The following is a 19108-nucleotide window of genomic DNA, read 5'->3' on the forward strand; positions in this document are numbered from 1 at the left end:
TGCAACCCTCAGTTTGTTTCCCGGAGTCAACGGTCTCATATGGCTTGTCTCCCTCTCTGATTTCTTCCCCTTCAGTTCCCCCCCACCACCCCTATTGTCCTCTGCACTATTCCTTATGTTCCACATATGAGTGAAACCATATGACTCAGCTCAAATGTCATATCATCTATAAAATCTAGCTCTGTCTCTCTCTGGTCCCCTGATATTTTGCACATATATTGCTTTCAGCTCACCAAACTGTCAGAGTCTCAGGGAGAGGAAGCCTGTGTCTTCTTCCCCTGTCCTAGGCCTTGGCTCCTAGGATAGTGCCTGGTCCGTAGCAGGTATTCAGTCGCCCCATCAGCATGAACATAAGGCTTTCCATGGGCCAGGCCCTGTGCTAGGTGCTGGGAACACAGAGCTGTAAGGACTTGGTCCTTGCCCCTGAGAAATTTATTGATTGACTGGCTTATTCATTCCACAAACATTTATTTAACACCTGCTGTGTGCCAGGAACTCTGCCAGACACTGAGAATAAGTAAGAACAAAGTAAGAACAAGCCAGAGGAGGTCCCTGACCAGTGGAAGTTTATATTCTAGTGAAGTAGACAGAAGACAGAGAGGTAAACAACAAATAAACAAAGATGATTATAGGTTATGATTATGAAGGAAACTTTGTAAGGCCACGGTGATCAGGAGAATGTGGGGGACATGAGGCAGTGGTGATGTTTAAGCTGAGGCTTCAGAAGAAACGAGCCATGCAGAGTCCAAGAAGGACATTTGAGCAAGAGGAAAGCCCCCACACACTAGTCTTGAGGATGGACAGCGTGGCATATTTTGGACCCCCTTGAGGATCCGTGTGCCGGCGGCCCAGCGTATGAAGCAATACAAGATGAAACAGAGAATAGGCCAGGCCCACTTATGCAGTGTTTCAGAAATCACTGGAAAGTGTTTGGGGGTTTCCTGAGCACAAAAATGTGGCTGAATGCTGGTTTGGTCTGGAAGCAACCCCCAAGCCTCTAGAAGAGGTAGTGAGAGCTATGACGAAGGACGTGGGCTCTGGACTCCACGGGGGCTCCGCTCCGCTGGGCCTCTCTGTCCAGTATTACTCTCTCTCCTCGGCTATGGTACTCACTCTGGAAAGCTGCTGTGAGGAGCAATGAGCACTAATTCCACAGCCTGGCACAGAGTAAGAACTCAATGCATTTTAGTTACTTTTTTCTGAGAGGGCCTGGATTTGGGTCCTGGCTAATAGAGTTTTGGGACCTTGACAGACCTCTGACTTCTCTGGGCCTTGACTTCTCATCTGTCAAACAAAGGTGAGACGATATTCGCTGCCTCCATATGCCTATGAAATTTTTATTAAATGGGCAGCATGCACACTGGCAGGCCCTGAACCAGCCTCATGAGTGGCTCAGTGTGGAACTTACAAGCACCTTCAGGATTCTCCAGCAACAGGATAGTACTTGTTGTCCAGATTTCTGGAAAGATCTACACTCACTCTTGTCTTGTTTCAGGAAGCCATGGCCGGGGAGGCCAAGGGGATCATTCAGCAGCAGAAGAAAAAGTTCTCTCTTGATGAAATGATCCATGAAGCAAAAAACTTTGTGGAAAAAATCCGCTTCCTTGTCGATGAGGTAATAACTCTAAAGGCAAACTTCCTTTGGGAGATTAGACCAATTGTATTCCTAGTGAGGTTTGGATGTTTGATGAGGATGCAAGATGGAGACAAGTGCTTTCTTCCAAGCGCTGCTGAGCTGAGCAGGCACAATTTAGTTTAGGGGTGAGAACAGAGATTTTTGAATCAAGCCAAAAATGTACAGCCTCATTGATTTTTAAATGAAGCCTGAGTATTCAGCAGAAATAAGAAGCATGTTCCTTAATGGAATCAAGACAAGTCAAAGGAAGTATGGGACCTTTGATAAGTTTTCAACTGTAAGAGAATTTAAACTCATATCCAGCAAAAGTCAAAACAGCATCTCATTTTAAAGTTGAAATCTTTTGTGACTTCTAGAATGATCTAAAAAGCTCCTCATATTTGCTTTGGTCAGATACCAGGTTTTGTGTGGGAAGATTTCAAGGAGAGGTACAGCCCTACTCCTTCTGTCAATCTCAAAAGTTGTATTTCTTGTTGCAACTCTGTCATTCCCTGGGGACAAAATAAGCAGTGAGACAGGAAGTTAGGTTAGTAAATGCAGGAATTTTATTAAGCACCCAGAAGGTTTAAACCAAGCATCAGGACTTCAGGTCTGTGACTGACCGACCCTCTGGCTAGGAAAACCCCCTTACTGATGCTTCTGTTTCCATTATCAAGAGAGAGGGGATGCCCTCTTTGGGAACAAATGACACCAGAGGGTTATAGGGTTAGAAAGACAGAACACAGAGCCTAAGAAAGCCAAAGCATAGTTTATGCCAGTGTACCTCCCTTTTGATTTGGTAGCTATGTTGGCTCAGAAATGTGCATTTCAAACGCTCACAGCATAATGCGCCTCTTGGCAGGGAATTCTGCGATTCCTGTCTTGATTAGCTCAATTTTAAAGTAGAATTTTATGTGCAATTTAGTCGAGTTTCTCGTTCATGGATTTTTGTTTTTGCTTTTTCATTTGAATATTCTGGAATGTGACCTGGCTTTTAGGGGGAACCAATGATTGAGGATGAATCATTATTACATGATTACAAAAAAAGCAAAAACAAAGGGGAAGATGTTTTGTTCCTTAGACGGAGATACGTAGACCACCAGAGATGCCAAATCATGGGTCCAACTTGCATAGCCTTAAAGCACAAGAGCACAGTTGGGCATATAGGGTTTACATGTACTTGTAAGTCATGACATAGGTTTTCTCAAAGAAGCTACACTTAACTTGCTTGCTTGCATAGATGTTTAAGTGGCTAGATGGTTTAAGTCACAGAATTTGTTTTACAGAGGGGGACTCTTTCAGGATAGGAGAACTCTGGAAGGGTACCTGTTAAGCACCAAAGCCATTCCCCTCCATTCCCACAGCCACAGCACACCATCCCCGACGTCTTCATCTGGATGCTTAGCAACAACAAGAAAGTGGCATATGCCCGCATCGCCTCCAAAGACCTGCTCTATTCCCCCATCAGGGAGCAGATGGGCAAACACTGTGGGAAGATCAAAACTCATTTCCTCAAAGTAAGTCTGCACTATTTTTAACTCAAACACAGGAAATCTCTGTTTTTCCCAAGTCTCTCAGCATTTCTAGCGTGTGTCCATATCTCTGACTCTTCCCCAAAACTTTCCAAGGTCTGAGGACAGACAGCTGAAACACCTAGCCCCCTCTTGATTCAAACTGTGATTTGGTAGACCATCCTGAGGCTGAATATTTTCCAGTTTTCCAATTACTATGTCAACAGACACATAATAAAGGTGTTTTTTTTTTTAAATCTAGGGGGTGTACCTCAAGATTGCTTTAATTTTTATTTCTTTGATTACTAGGAGAAACAAACATTTTTCTACTAGTTTTCTCTCTACCTTTTCTCTTGTGTAATTTGTTCATGGCACCTTTTCATGTGAGTTCATCTATATTTTAAAAATAAATTGCAAGAGAAAGGTTTGTATTTCACAGAAATACAAATCCTGTAGCTTAGGATTCCCTGGTGGCTTTCAGTTGTGAAATTTCATCTTGGGTCCATGCACCCTTCATGAGGACAGGTCACCTGATGCCTCCCCTAAAGCCTCACGAGTGGACAATCATAGATACACTCTCCAGATGGATGCTGCCGCTGACTCTAAATCAAAATTTTAGCCTTTCTTGGAGACCCTGGGTATTTTACCTCTACTACAAATTTATATCTCAGAAGTAGACTCGAGCAAATCTGGAGAAGGAGTGGTTCAGAGGCTCACCACTCACCAGTGACTGACAAGAAAGTGTAATTTGACTGATTAACTCTTCCCAACTCATTGTCGACTTTCCTGGCAATTGTAGTTCCGATTTCTTGCTGTAACATAATTATGTTCTACTGCCTCAGGGTTGGGGGGGTGAGAAGGCTCATTAACCAGGCCGTATGAAGAATGGGTGAAGAGATAACAATGCTTAACTGAGAAGACTTGACAGCATGATAGAGATTTTAAGTGTTTGTAGGGCTAACACATGGATGATGAGTGTGTGTGTGTGTGTGTGTGTGTGTGTGTGTGTTTCCAGAGGATAGAACCGGGCCCCATGATAGCTGTGACAGGCAAATAGCTCCCTATAGGGAGGTCCATATTTGTTCTGTCCCCTTGATATAAATATGGCAGTGGGCAGCTGGATTAGATAGCCTCTAAGTGCCATCCAAATATTAGAGTCTACCTTAGATGTGATTGCTAAATGTTGGAGGCCGAAGAGGCAGTAGGGAATATTGGTTTAATGCTTGGGCTTTGAAACGAGGTGAATCTGGATGGGAATTTGTATTGGTTTATCAGGGCTGCTATAACAAAGGACCATCAAGTGGCCTAAACAACAGAAATGTATTATCTTTTAATTCTGAGATTAAGGTATTGGCAGAGCCATGCTCTCTCTGAAGGTGCTAGGGAAGCACCTGTTCTAGCTTCTGGTAGTTCCTTGGCTTGTGGGAGCATAACTACAAACTGTCCACTGTGTTTTTCCTAGGGTGTGTCTCTCTTCACATGAAGTCCTTTTTGTAAGAACCATACTCCAGTTTGACTTCATGTTAACTGTATCTGCCATGACCCTATTTCCAAACAAGGTCATATTCTAAGGTACTGGGGGTTAGGACTTCAATGTATGAATTTTAGGGGAACACAGTTTAACCTATTACAGAATTCTGGGACTAATATTTACAAGCTGTGTGGCCTTGGGCAAGTTACTTAGCATCTCTGTGTTTCCTATTCTTCCTCCATCAAATGGAGATGATGCTGAGGGTTAAGTGCATAACTGCCCATAAAGCAGACAGAGTGGACATCATCCAGAGTAATCACTCAATAAATGTTGGTATTCAAACAAATGGGCATCCAACATCTAGAGGCCATTTCTGGAATTGTGCGCCCCTTCATATCCAGTGAAATATCTGTGGCTCTGTCTGTTGTTTTCTACCATGTGTGTAATGTGATTCTTAAACTGATCTCTGTAAAGCTGTAACTGAAAAGAACAAAACAGAAAAACATACCCCCTCTAGCTATTTACCACAAATGTCAGGGTGTCTCTTCAGCTTTCTCCATCCAAGGAACTCTGGGGTCACAAGAAGTATTTGTCTTAAAAATAGCAAATCATTTCAGAAGACTCTGCACTAAAAATACTAGAAACTCAGTGTAAAGTTCCTCCCTCCTAAATATTTGGATGTATGCTGACTTTATTTAAAATTAGAACAAAGAACAGCTGTAACGTGAAGCCCGAGGACAGACATAACAGAGAATTCAGGACCTCTGCCCCTGGCCTTGGCTTATGTCTGTCTGTATTTTCCTTTTGCCATCAGGATTACTTTGGGTGATAGCTTTCTAAATTTTGTTGAATTCAGTTGCACTGACTTGATGAAACATCTTGATAAGATGATTTAGCAACACTATTTTCAGTCCAGTTTTGATTGTCACCCTTGCTTTTCCTTCCCTCTCTCCACCTCTCTTGATGTCCCTTTCTTTTCACCGAAATGGTGAATCTGAAAAAAGCAGGAGTGGCACCAGGGAGGCAAAATGTTCACCCACCTACCACTCGCTCTGGTTTCTTAGCTGAGAATTAAAAGTGCAGGAAGACAGAGCAGAGAATGCAAACCTCCCAAATCTCCAGCCTGGAGTTTCCTCAAAGTTTATGCTGTGGGACAGCTGGGCTTTCAGTGGCCCTGTGAGCTTCCATGTTCAAACCCATCTGGGAGGTTGCAGGTGCCCCCTCCTGCGGGGTCTCAAGGTGCCCATTAGCCAGGAGAGGGCTCCCAGAAGTTCTGCAGTCAGGAAACATCTCTAACCTTTACAAACCACACTTGCCAACGTTATTCATCTAGAATAGTTATTTTTTATTTTTTTTTAAATTTTATTATGTTACGTTAGTCACCATACAATACATCATTGGTTTTTGATGTAATGATCCACGATCCATTGTTTTCGTATAACACCCAGTGCTCCATGCAGTACGTGCCCTGCTTAATACCCATCACCAGGCTAACCCATCCCCCACCCCCTCCCCTCTAGAACCCTCAGTTTGTTTCTCAGAGTCCATAGTCTCTCATGGTTCATCTCCCCCTCTGATTTCCCCCTTCATTTTTCCCTTCCTTCTCCTAATGTCCTCCATGCTCTTCCTTATGTTCCACAAATAAGTGAAACCATATGATAATGGACTTTCTCTGCTTGACTTATTTCACTTAGCATCATCTCCTCCAGTCCCATCCATGTGGATGTAAAAGTTGGGTATTCAGCCTTTCTGATGGCTGAGTAATATTCCATTGTATATATGGACCACATCTTCTTTATCCATTCATCTGCTGAAGGGCATCTCGGCTCTTTCTGCAGTTTGGCTATTGCGGACATTGCTGCTATGAACATTGGGGTGCATAGGGCCCTTCTTTTCACTACATCTGTGTCTTTGGGGTAAATACGCAGGAGTGCAATTGCTGGGTCATAGGGTAGCTCTATTTTTAAATTTTTGAGGAACCTCCACACTGTTTTCCAAAGTGGCTGCACCAACTTGCACTCCCACCAACAGTGTAAGAGGGTTCCTCTTTCCTCACAACCTCAGCAACATTTGTTGTTTCTTTCCCTGTCCATTTTTGCCATTCTCACTGGTGTAAGGTGGTATCTCAATGTGGTTTTGATTTGAATTTCCCTGATGGCTAATGATGATGAACATTTTTTTTTAAGTGTCTGTGAGCCATTTGTATGTCTTCTTCAGAGAAGTGTCATTTACAAATGTTAGGAAACTCCTTTTACTAGGGGCCCGGTTTGGGGAATATTAATCTAGAGGAAATCAAAGTGCCTCCTCTGAAGCCACATGGCCAAATAAATAGTAAATTGTAATAGTAAATCATGGTCTCTGGTTCCATGATCTTTCTTGTTTTCTAATTTTAATATACTCATAATGCTAGAGTGAACAGGACGGAATCTCTGGAACAAAATTTGCTGAGCCCAATTCTGCCCAATCCACCCACCAAAAGAACAGAGCTCTCCTGCTTGGGTCTCATCCCCACCATATCCATAGTGGCCATAGGGTGGGAAAGGACATTCATGACCAAAAGGAAACTACGTGTGGAAAGAGCTGGATGCACTCAGAGCCCAGTGGGGAGGTGGCGCTCCACCTTCCTTTTCTCTCCGCTCCTATGAAGTCCCCCGCTCAGCTCCCTGTGAGTCCACCCCAGCTGGACTCCAGGGAGCCCCTCCTCTTGAGTCCAGCCACTTCTCTGGACCCCAACTTTCAATCCAGCTTTCCCTAGGATGCAGCACAAAGTGGTGGCTGGGTCCTGCCACAGATTGAAACCTCTACAAGGCAAGCGCATCCTCTCTTTCTAGTACTCGCTGACCAAGTTCAGCACAGTATGTGTGAATTACCATCTCTTGTCCACCTAATGAGCAGGATTCCTCATCCCTGTCGGTGTCATTCTCTTTCTTCTCTGAAAGCGTTTAGCAAATCCCTTCCTGGCATGGAATAAACGCTCACGCAACGTGAGTCTCCGTTACCACTGTTAGTTCCTGCCCCCGTGTCTCTGTTCAAGCCTTCCCTTTTCCTGGGATGCCTTCTCCACTGGTCCAACGCCTGAAGCACCCATTTAAAGCCCAGCGAAATATTTGACTCATAAAGAAAAGATGGAAACCCCTGCTACTACTTCTCTGCTCCCTTAGCCTTTTCTCTCTTACCCTTGACTTTGCACTTGAATAAATGAATTAAAGTTAGTCTCCTTGTCTAGCTGTGAGCCAGTGAAGGGGGGCCCAGAAGTGTGTCTTAGTCATTGTAATGCCCTCCTGACCCCACTGCCTCAGTAAGGCCTAATGGCACTTCAGGCAGGTGCTGAACTGAGTGGCTGAAAATCCATTCAAAGGACCCACAGTGCAACATAGAAAGGTAAACAACCACACTCAATTTTGGATTTAGATGCCCTCCACGGGTGCCTTGGGAACTGTCAGAGCAAGCTGTAGCCTCTCATGTAGGATTTTGTGATTCTCTCTGGAAAAGAAGTGGTTTGGAAGGAAGGGAAAAATATTGATAGGAAATCCGTAGAAACACTAAGAGACACTTAGCTGAGTCAACAAATTCTGGAGAGGTAACTATTCTCAGAATGAAGGTCTTGCCAGCAATCCTGAACACAGCCAAGTCTGGGGTTTGGGATTCCTTAGTTGGGGGAAGGAGTCCCCTAATCCTGGTGACTAAGAAATAAAGAAGCCACACTGCATTAAGTTGTATCCTCCATATCCTGAGAACACATGCACCTGTATATGCACACACTCATACCACTTACACTAAGACACACATAAACACACAGATTCTAACAAACATAAATAGAAATCCAAGTCCAAGTACATTCAAAGGAGAGAATGGGGGGCGCCTGGGTGGCTCAGTTGGTTAAGCGTCTGCCTTCAGCTCAGGTCATGATCCCGGGGTCCCGGGATTGAGCCCCGCATCGGGCTCCCTGCTCGGCGGGGAGTCTGCTTCTCCCTCTGCCCTGCAGCTCCCCCTGCTTGTGCTCGTGCTCTCTCTCTCTCTCAAATAAATAAATAAAATCTGTAAACAAAACAAAACAAAAAAATCAAAGGAGAGAAGGCAGGGTAGAAAGGGAATTTGAAACCATGCTGCATGAGGAAGGGATGAAGGGGCTAGAGATGGTTAGCCAGGAAGGAAGGGCACGGTAGAGCAGGTGGGTCCCTTCAAGCACATGGAGGCCTGGTCTATGGAAGAAGCCCTTGAGTCCTTCTGAATGAAGCAAAGAGGTGGAAGCTGTGGTTGGACTTCCAGGTGCTTGGCAGTTCTGGAAAGGGAGGTTTCAACTCAGTGTGGGAAGAGGCAAGCTGTGGGGGTACAGAGACCGGCATCTAGCTCTGGAACTATCTCCCCTGGGTTTTGGTGCTGGCTCTGTCACTTGAAAGCTGAGTGATCTTAGGGAATTTCTTTAACCCCTCTGAGCCTGAGTTTCCTCTACATAAAACAGGGGCAATAATCATACCTTTCCATTAGATTTAAATGATCCAGGGCTCAGAAGTGCCTATTTAAGCTTCAGGCCCCGCTAAACCTGGATACTCCTCTGGAATGGCGCATGGTGGCAACTGGGGGGTCGTGAGTCTCATTTTGATATCAGATTAGGTCCTGAGAGCTGTTCTCCGAATACCCGCCCTGGATGTGTCCCCAGATCCCCAGAGGACCTCTTTTCTCGAAGAGTGAGGCTCCTACTAATGAAGTGGTCTTCCTTGTAACCTTTCCCCAGCTTCCTGGAAAACGGCTGGCTGGTTGGTCAGTGCAAGCGAAAGTTGACGTGTACCTGTGGCTGGGCTCCACCAGACACTCCAGTGCCGTGTTGGACAACTTGCCAGTAGGCTATGAAGCAGAAATATCCTCTGAAGTGGCCGGCGCTGATCAACCCCCAGCCAACCTGCTCTACCAAGGTATGAGGCCCACTGGGCAAAGAGGGTCATTAGGTGTCTCCAGTGGACTTCTGATAAAACAGTGAGGAGGGTGGCATGCATGAGTTGTTTGCACATTATTTTAGGATCAACTTACTAGCCTTTTAAAAATACAGTTTCTAAATTTTCTTCCTTACCTTCCAATGTCCCATCTCAAAAAAACAAAGTGAAGTTGTTAAATACATCTGGAGTAAAAGTTTCTATTTTTCTGCTAATGGAGAGAATGCAGTTTGAGTTTCTTTGTAGGCAGATTATATAGATTGAGTTTGCATTAGAAGCAGAAGATGCTTTTTAGTAAGTTCTTTTTCAGTAAGTTCTTGCTCTGATATGACATGTGGCGCTAGGGTTTTGACCTATAAATGGCAGGCATTTACATTTACCAGTAATGACCCAGTGGGAACTGGGTATCATTGGGGTCACTTGTGTTTCTTCAGCTTGGTTCTTGGCATGGTTGCTTTTAGGAATTCAGTATGCATTATGTAATCCTTTCTTCTATATAGATATTTTCTATGAGTGCCATTATTTACATTTTCATATAATTTAGGATTTTATTAAAAATATTAATGGCTTACAGTTGCAATTTGCATTCTGTTTCCAAATGGCTTCACTTTGCAGGATCTTCACTGCCAAATTCAGACAGACTGCAGTTTTACCTTTGTTTCAGCGGAAGATAAGTTTTGCTTTGAGCCAGTGCTAGAAGCACAGGAGAACTATCCACAAATCCAGGTTTTCTGTGTTACACAAGGCTCCTCTGATGTTGGTTGACCTTGACTGCCAGTGGAATCTAAGTGGCTCAATAGTTAGAGAAGACAAGGTTCTTGGGGATATTTATCCAGTGGTTCAGCTCATGGTTGCTGTGCCCAGTGGCAATGCACAAGAGCGAGGAAAGTTCAGCCCTGTCTTTTTGGAAAATGCATAGCTCTTACCAGGTGCCAAGCATGGTGCCCTCTACTTTATACATTAGATTGTATTTATTTGTCACATCAGCCCTGGGTAGGTTCTTCATTTTACAAAGGGAGAAAGGATGTATCAGAAATGCTTAGAAATTGCCCAAGATCACATAGCTAGTAAATGATGGAGTCAACTTCTCCAAACCCTGCTTTATTTTCTCTGCTTTCCATCCTGCCTTTAAAGAGTTTTCATCTTTGAATGAAAGACACCCACATCAAGTTATCTTGTTATTTCTGTAGATACTATCTCTAGAGATCTGAGGTACCTGGACATATTTGCTGACCCAGCTACTAACAATTCAAAGGAGAGGAAAGATTTTTTTCCAAAGCTTTCTGATCCTCTGCAGTGTGTTATTTTCATGGAGTGACCTGATAAACTTTCTCTGCTATGCACTGACTTTGATGGCTTTGGCTGCCTTCCACACCCACTGGAAAATTTTGTTTCTTCACCCATTTTGTGCTTCAGAAAATATCCATCCAACCAATAATGAATTTGCACCTGCATATGGCAGGCATGGTGGGAGAACCAGTGGGGGATGCAGAGATGAGAGAGGGGTCATCTGGCCCTCCAGTGGGGGCAATCAGACTTGTCTCTATTAACCACAAGTGGAAAGTGAGCTGTAACATAAGAGGTAGGCCACCAAATTGTGAGAACGAAGAGGAAGCTGACTTTATTAGGCTGAGGGACGGAGCTGGTAAGGGGTTTCAGAAAAATAAAAACCTTGACTAAATAAATGGCGCCCCCTAGAGTTGTGTGATGTACTGCCTACGTGGCCATAGTTAGGGGCTCTGAGGGATGCCCAGGTGGCCCCCAGCTGCCACCATCGCAGGTCAGCCACACCAGCATTTTCACACCACTTCTTCCCATGTGTCAGGCACCATTCCTAGCCCTTAGATCTCCTACGTCAACCCTATGAAGAGCTATTATTACCTCCATTTTATAGGCAAGTAAACAAAGGCACAGAGAGGGGTAGTGACTTTGTATGAGTCCAGGTAGAGACCTGTGTGACCTAAGCCTAGGAGTGGCACGGCAGCGGTTGGAGGGCAGTATTTGCACCCTTAATTGAACTAAGTAGAGCTAGTCAAATTGGTATGTGAGAGTTCCTGTCTCCCAGTCCCCACATCAATGCAAAACACTGGTACCCTGAATGCAGTATAGTGTAGGCTTTGGGGGAGACAGAGAACAGGAATGGGGAAGGGGAAAAAGGAGCAAGTGGACATAAAAAATAAGAGGGGCCTTACAAAGTCCCACAAACCCAGGAATATGTCAGTCACCTCTTACTTGGGATCTCCCCCCACCGCACTGAACCCTGGTTTGCCCTCAGCTGCAGCCTTCTCTCTGCTCCCGTCCTGTCAACAGATGTGCTCACCCCTGTCTTTCACGTCCGTGTCCTCTGCCTGTATTTTTCACAGGATGCTGGTCCCTGGCCTCCTGTCTCTGGGGTACAGGTGCTTGTCTTATCTTCTGCCCCCTTCCTGGAGTTTCCATAGGGCAGAAGCTGTCTTAGCCACTTCAGAATCCTTAGACTGGACTGTACCTGGTACGTGGTAAACACTCAAGGTGACATTGGCTGGCTGAATGGAAGAATGGCTGAGTGGCTGACTCAGGAGCTTACTGAAGCAAAAGCTATTAGTGGGGCAGCCCCTTTCTTTTTTTTTTAATTTTTTTATTATTATGTTAATCACCATACATTACATCATTAGTTCTTGAGGTAGTGTTCCATGATTCATTGTTTGTGCATAACACCCAGTGCTCCACGCAGAATGTGCCCTCTTTAATACCCATCACCAGACTAACCCATCCCCCCACCCCCCCTCCCCTCTAGAACCCTCAGTTTGTTTTTCAGAGTCCATAGTCTCTCATGGTTCGTCTCCCCCTCTGACTTACTCCCCTTCATTCTTCCCCTCCTGCTATCTTCTTCTTTTTCTTTTTTCTTAACATATGTTGCATTATTTGTTTCAGAAATACAGATCTGTGATTCAACAGTCTTGCACAATTCACAGCGCTCACCATAGCACATACCCTCCCGAATGTCTATCACCCAGCCACCCCATCCCTCCCCCCCCCCACCACTCCAGCAACCCTCAGTTTATTTCCTGAGATTAAGAATTCCTCATATAAGTGAGGTCATATGATACATGTCTTTCTCTGATTGACTTATTTCACTCAGCATAACACCCTCCAGTTCCATCCACGTCATTGCAAATGGCAAGGTCTCAGTCCTTTTGATGGCTGCATAATATTCCATTGTGTATATATACCACATCTTCTTTGTCCATTCATCTGTCGATGGACATCTTGGCTCTTTCCACAGTTTGGCTATTGTGGACATTGCTGCTATAAACATTGGGGTGCACGTACCCCTTCAGATCCCTACATTTGTATCTTTGTGGTAAATACCCAGTAGTGCAATTGCTGGATCGTATGGTAGCTCTATTTTCAACTGTTTGAGGAACCTCCATACTGTTTTCCAGAGTGGTTGCACCAGCTTGCATTCCCACCAACAGTGTAGGAGGGTTCCCCTTTCTCCACATCCCCGCCAACATCTGTCGTTTCCTGACTTGTTAATTTTAGCCATTCTGACTGGTGTGAGGTGGTATCTCATTGAGGTTTTGATTTGGATTTCCCTGATGCCGAGCACTGTTGAGCACTTTTTCATGTGTCTGTTGGCCATTGGATGTCTTCTTTGGAAAAATGTCTGTTCATGTCTTCTGCCCGTTTCTTGATTGGATTATTTGTTCTTTGGGTGTTGAGTTTGATAAGTTCTTTATAGATTTTGGAGACTAGCCCTTTATCTGATATGTCATTTGCAAATATTTTCTCCCATTCTGTCGGTTGTCTTTTGGTTTTGTGGACTGTTTCTTTTGCTGTGCAAAAGCTTTTTATCTTGATGAAGTCCCAATAGTTCATTTTTGCCCTTGCTTCCCTTGCCTTTGGTGATGTTTCTAGGAAGAAGTTGCTGCCGCTGAGGTCGAAGAGGTTGCTACCTGTGTTCTTCTTTAGGATTTTGATGGACTCCTGTCTCACGTTTAGGTCTTTCAACCATTTGGACTCTATTTTTGTGTGTGGTGTAAGGAAATGGTCCAGTTTCATTCTTCTGCATGTGGCTGTCCAATTTTCCCAACACCGTTTGTTGAAGAGACTGTCTTTTTTCCATTGGACATTCTTTCCTGCTTTGTCGAAGATGAGTTGACCATAGAGTTGAGGGTCCATTTCTGGGCTCTCGATTCTGTTCCATTGATCGATGTGTCCGTTTTTGTGCCAGTACCATGCTGTCTTGATGATGACAGCTTTGTAATAGAGCTGGAAGTCCGGAATTGTGATGCCGCCAGCTTTGCTTTTCTTTTTCACTATCCCTCTGGCTATTCGGGGTCTCTTCTGGTTCCATACAAATTTTAGGATTATTTGTTCCATTTCTTTGAAAAAAATGGATGGTATTTTGATGGGGATTGCATTGAATGTGTAGATTGCTCTAGGTAGGATTGACATCTTCACAATGTTTGTTCCAGTCCATGAGCATGGAACGTTTTTCCATTTCTTTGTGTCTTCTTCAATTTCTTTCATGAGTATTTTATAGTTTTCTGAGTACATATCCTTTGCCTCTTTGGTTAAATTTATTCCTCGGTATCTTATGGTTTTGGGTGCAATTGTAAATGGGATCGACTCCTTGATTTGTCTCTCTTCTGTCTTGTTGTTGGTGTATAGGAATGCCACTGATTTCTGGGGCAGCCCCTTTCTTACACACACACACACACACACACACACACACACACGCGCGAGTGCATGTGCCAGTGGAAACAAGTAAAATTGCAAAACCTAAAATGTGGTATTTTGGAGAGAGAAGGTGAGTTTGGAGTCTGACAGGAGTAAAAATCCAGGCTCTGGCATTTTATAGCTCTGCAAATTTGGGAGACTTCTGTAGCCATTTGCCTCATACATATATGGGGATAATTATATCTATAATCACAGGGTTGTTATGAAGATTAAAACCCACGGTATGGTAAAGGTGCCAAGGAGAATGCATGGCTCCAAAATACCGCCACCCCCCCCCCCCAATTCTTAACTGCTTCCTCTTCAGTCTCAGAGGCCAGCGATGCTCCTCGTCTTGGCCTCCAGACACAGCCACAGATGCACAAGAGAAACAGACACCTCTTCCCACTCCCTGTTGGGAAAAGCCCACTGATATCTGTCCCTTTCCACTCTTTGTCCACAGCCCGGCATGTCTTTCAGCTGAGAGCGCACATGTACCAAGCCCGGGGCCTCATTGCAGCCGATAGCAGTGGACTCTCAGACCCCTTTGCCAAGGTCACGTTCCTTTCTCACTGCCAGACCACAAAGGTAACCAGGGAAGCCCTCCTGCCTTCTTCCTGCAGCCGATGGCTGATGTGCAGCAGAACCCAGCACAGGAAAAAGCAGGGGCTTGTTGCAAATACCTGTGTCTCTGGGGATGCAGATGTTCGGACTCCAAAGCACGTGTGCAAGGAAAGATTGACACGGGGCAGCTCTCTTGTTCCAAGGTGACCCATGGTCCCGCAGCCAAGAGAGCAAGCCCCCAAGGTGAAGGAAGAGTGTGGGGAAAGAGGGATGAGAAGGAGAAGTGAAACCTGGAGCATCTGGAGTGACTGCCGGAGCGCTGGGCACAAGGCCAAGTTGCACGGGGGAACAAACACACGAGAAAACAGCACACAGGCATGGCCGTGTGAGGCTTATGATCTAACCTTTGTGAGGGGTGTCAGTGGGGAGGAATGTTTTCCAGATTTGTGGTCAGGAAGCCCTAGACTTCGCACCATTGCTTTCTACTTAAAAGTTGGGGGAAGGGCTTCCCTTCCAGAGCTCTGGAAAATACTACTTCCTAATGGATGTTGTGAGGATTAAAGCAGGTGGGTCTACACTGGTTTCCTCTGGGCTCTCCTGCTTTCCTAGACACTGAGTGCTGAAAAGAGGAAGGGTCTCTAATCAGCAGGCATCCAATAGGACACTTTTCCCATTAGATCGTAATATCCAAGGATTGACTCTGTTCTCTGAGGATTCAGTGCTCTGAGAGAGAGTTCACAAGGGATTCACCCATCTCCGGGAGTTAAGACAAACACCAAGGACCCAAAGAGACCTGAGTAGCTCATCTACTTTCTGGCCGAGTTTACTCACTAAAACTCCATCTGGGGGCACTTGGGTGGCTCAGTCGTTAAGCGTCTGCCTTCGGCTCAGGTCATGATCCCAGGGTCCTGGGATCGAGCCCCGCATCGGGCTCCCTGCTCAGCGGGAAGCCTGCTTCTCCCTCTCCCACTCCCCCCCTGCTGTGTTCCCTCTCTCGCTGTGTCTCTCTCTGTCAAATAAATAAATAAAATCTTAAAAAAAAAAAAAAACTCCATCTGTCATCTAAAAATAGGACTGTTGTGAAGAAGCACAGAGTTAAGTGTATAAAGTGATTGATGAATGGTGGCCTTTACATTGGCTGATGGTACACGGGCTGACATGTCTCTCCAAAGTGAGGCCTGTGACCAGGGAGATCGAGTTTGATTTGTGAAACGCAGACCTGGATCATAATGTGAATCATCATCTCATCCATTTCTCCAGCACCTGCAGAGTGCTTGCTCTGTGACAGGTCCCATGCTGGGCTCAGGGGCTGCACCATGGAAAACCCCATAGTGCGGGGCTAGACAAAGTCTTCCAAGAGCCGTGGGGAGAGAGGTTAGTTCTGTCTGAGGGGGGAGGCGAGAAAGACCTTGGAAAGAAGGTGACTGCATCCTCACTTAGTGAAGGAGCATGAAAACCCATGAAGCATGAAGAGTCCCAACCACTTTCTCTTCCCTGTGTTTTGAGAGGTAGTGCGTAGCTCAGTGATGAAGCGTATAGACGCTGGAGTCACATTGTTTGGGTTCGGATCCAAGCTCTTGAAGCAAAGCCCTCACGATGTTGACCTTGTATACACTTCCCGGAAGGTAAACCACCCAGGACAGTGCCTTGCTTCTAACAGTTTCTATGTGACTCCTTATTATTGTCATTGAGGCTTTCCACCAGAAGCAAGGATGATTCTCAAGGGGTGGACCCCTGGGGCCTTCCTCCACCTGCCACAACACCATGAAATTCCAGGCCCTGATGATCTCGGGGCCCTGGATGGGGAAGGGGTTTGAGTGAGCCCACTGGGCTGTGATTATCTTCCTATTTTGCATCTCTGTCTAGTACCTTCATTTGATTTGGACTCACATCTCAAAGGAAAAAATAGCATTTATCAAATAATCGTTTGAAAGGGCCAACAGCTCCTGTGGAGCCCTGGACTTTGCCTCCATAGTTTTGAACCAAGTACCTAGTTTTTGTTGGTAATAACAGCTGCCATTTATTAAAAGCTCCTTTTTTGCCAGGCATCATGCTAAGCATTTTATATGCTTTGTTTACCACATCTCACTACAGCCTAAAGGTGGATGTTATTAGCGTCCCCATTCTGCAGATGAGAAGGTAAGGCGTAGGGACCATATAGGTAGAAGGTGGCAGAGCCAAGATGGAAATGCACATTGGCCATTTCCAAACCCACTTTGCTTAACCACTCTGTTTCCATTTTGGTAAGCAAAGTTCTGGTTTCCCTCTGCTGTTTCAGTGTCACGCCCCACTCTTGCACTCTTCGTGATGGGGCAAGCTGAGTCTGGGGCCCCTGCAATCCTATCTGTGCTCCACCGTTCACCTGGTAGCACCTGCCTGAGCTAACCCTCTGGAGCTCAGCGAGAGCAGCCTCAGCAAGGCTGGTCCTGCAGCCAGTCCTCTCTAAAGTGATGTCATGATCTGAAAGATATCAGAAGGGGAACCCAGTTATTCCAGAGGTCACTGATGATGTGGGACTTAGAATTCTTATAGTGGTCAAAGGATAAAGGGAAAGGGAGACAGCACCCCAAAGAGAAAGGCTTTGAAGACAGTAGGGGAGAGGGACTAAGTGGCGGAAAGGAGCTTTAGAGGAGAGGAGAGGACATTGCGGGGGGGCGGGCAGTGCAGAACCTGAGATTTCAAGCAATCAGAGTCCCGAGGACTCAGATGGTCTCTTGTTAGACACAAGTGCCCAGTGCATCAAGACTGGAACGTGGTAGATGTTCAGTAACTGCTTACTCATTCGTAAGTAGCTTGGCAGGATGGAGTTGGGTGGGCAACGAGCACTTACTGAGCACCTACTCTGTGCCAGGCACTTAACACGCTTTATCTCAGACAATGGCCATCACTATTCTACAAGGTCAGCACTAACCGCAGTTACATCAGGGGAATGATGGTTCACAGGGTTTAAATCACCTGCCCAAGTTGAGGCAGTTGACAGAACTTGGGTTCTATTCCAGGGATATCTGACTCAAAAGCCATACTCCATCCATAGTACCTCACTCCTTCAAAATGTCAGCTAAGTGCTACCAAAATCTCCCAGATGGCATCAAACACAGTCAGAATGCATAACTCCTTAAGGAAGCCCTGAAGGAGAGATGCTAGTCATGGGCACCTTGGCAGAGAAGTGGGAGAATATAATTTTGTTTGGGTGAGCCTTTTAGTACCTCTTGAAGGTGGCCACATGGCCCTTATACTCATAGGAACAACTCTGAGGACAGGTCACTATCCATTCATTTATTCATGCAAATTGCAGTTGAGCACCTGCTATGCGCAAATTGCCATGTTGGTGCCTAATACTGTGCCTAGCACATTGGGTGTTGAATGTGCTAAGAAATATATGTTGAGTGAATGAATGCTGGCCTCTGGAATCTTATCAAGTGGTAACCGAAAGTGCCAAGGAAGCCATCAAAATATTTCTATAGGAAAGATGCTGTGAGGATCATAAATAGCTTTGGTATCACATTTTTGTGTGCATACTGCGAAAGAGTTCACATTTCTATTTAAAAAAAAAAAGCAACGTAAAAACTCATGTTTCTTTGTGATGTCAGACACCCACACGGTAACTTTTCATTGCAACCACATAAATCCTGTTCGTAGATTGGTTGAAGCCATTCTTCCCTTGTCCAAAAAGTTAAGATTTTTTCTGAGATTTATGTCAAAAACATCACTGTGTCTGAAGCTTAAAATATTCTAAAAGCAAAAAGTGAGAAGGGAAGGAACTGGTGGATTGCATGGTATTTTTACAACTCCCATAAAGAAGAACAGTAAAAAATTCTCCCCTGACCACAGTGCCAACGGTTTAATGTCCTGACTAGAGATGCCTCGTGATGTAGAACTCTGAGATGCCAGTTTGATTTGTTCTTTGGAGTCTGGGAAGTTAATCCAGGCTGGATCCCTCTGGGACCCCTCTGGCACGCATAGTGAGAAGTAAGGGTATAGTTCAGAGGGGGTGTGGAAATTCCTCAGGACCCAGCAGCCTTGGTTCTGTGTTCACCTGTGACATCACCCATTTGTCTGCACAGCCTGGGAGGGAGGGAGATGTGACTCCGTGGCCTCTTTCCAGGACTAGCCTCACACATTAACAGAACAGATTCTGCCCAGGAACAGAGTCCACCTGTCCTGCAGACAACCCCAGTCTTCAGCTCAGTGAAACTGGCAGTGTCCAAACATCCAATTAAACTAGAGTAGGAGAGGCAAAGACCAATGACACACCGGCTTCTGAGGGTAGCAGGTGAATGGCCTGGCAGGGGGTCTGTGAGCCAATTTCAGGTGT

General features: G+C 45.2%; 1 protein-coding gene across 1 annotated transcript in view; it reads left to right on the forward strand.

Moving 5' to 3' along the window:
• The window catches only part of FER1L6 (fer-1 like family member 6), a 114525-nt gene that overhangs the window by 38799 nt on the left and 56618 nt on the right, over nucleotides 1-19108 (forward strand). The window contains exons 16-19 of the mRNA XM_073893182.1: nucleotides 1496-1615; nucleotides 2980-3132; nucleotides 9333-9510; nucleotides 14693-14817. Coding sequence (XP_073749283.1) covers nucleotides 1496-1615; nucleotides 2980-3132; nucleotides 9333-9510; nucleotides 14693-14817 — 576 coding nt within the window. The remainder of the gene's footprint in view (nucleotides 1-1495; nucleotides 1616-2979; nucleotides 3133-9332; nucleotides 9511-14692; nucleotides 14818-19108) is intronic.

The sequence above is a fragment of the Callorhinus ursinus genome, unplaced genomic scaffold, assembly GCF_003265705.2.
Source record: "Callorhinus ursinus isolate GAN/ISIS: 27379988/994484 unplaced genomic scaffold, GSC_fseal_2.0 scaffold5, whole genome shotgun sequence".
In the NCBI taxonomy this organism is placed as follows: Eukaryota; Metazoa; Chordata; class Mammalia; order Carnivora; family Otariidae; genus Callorhinus; species Callorhinus ursinus.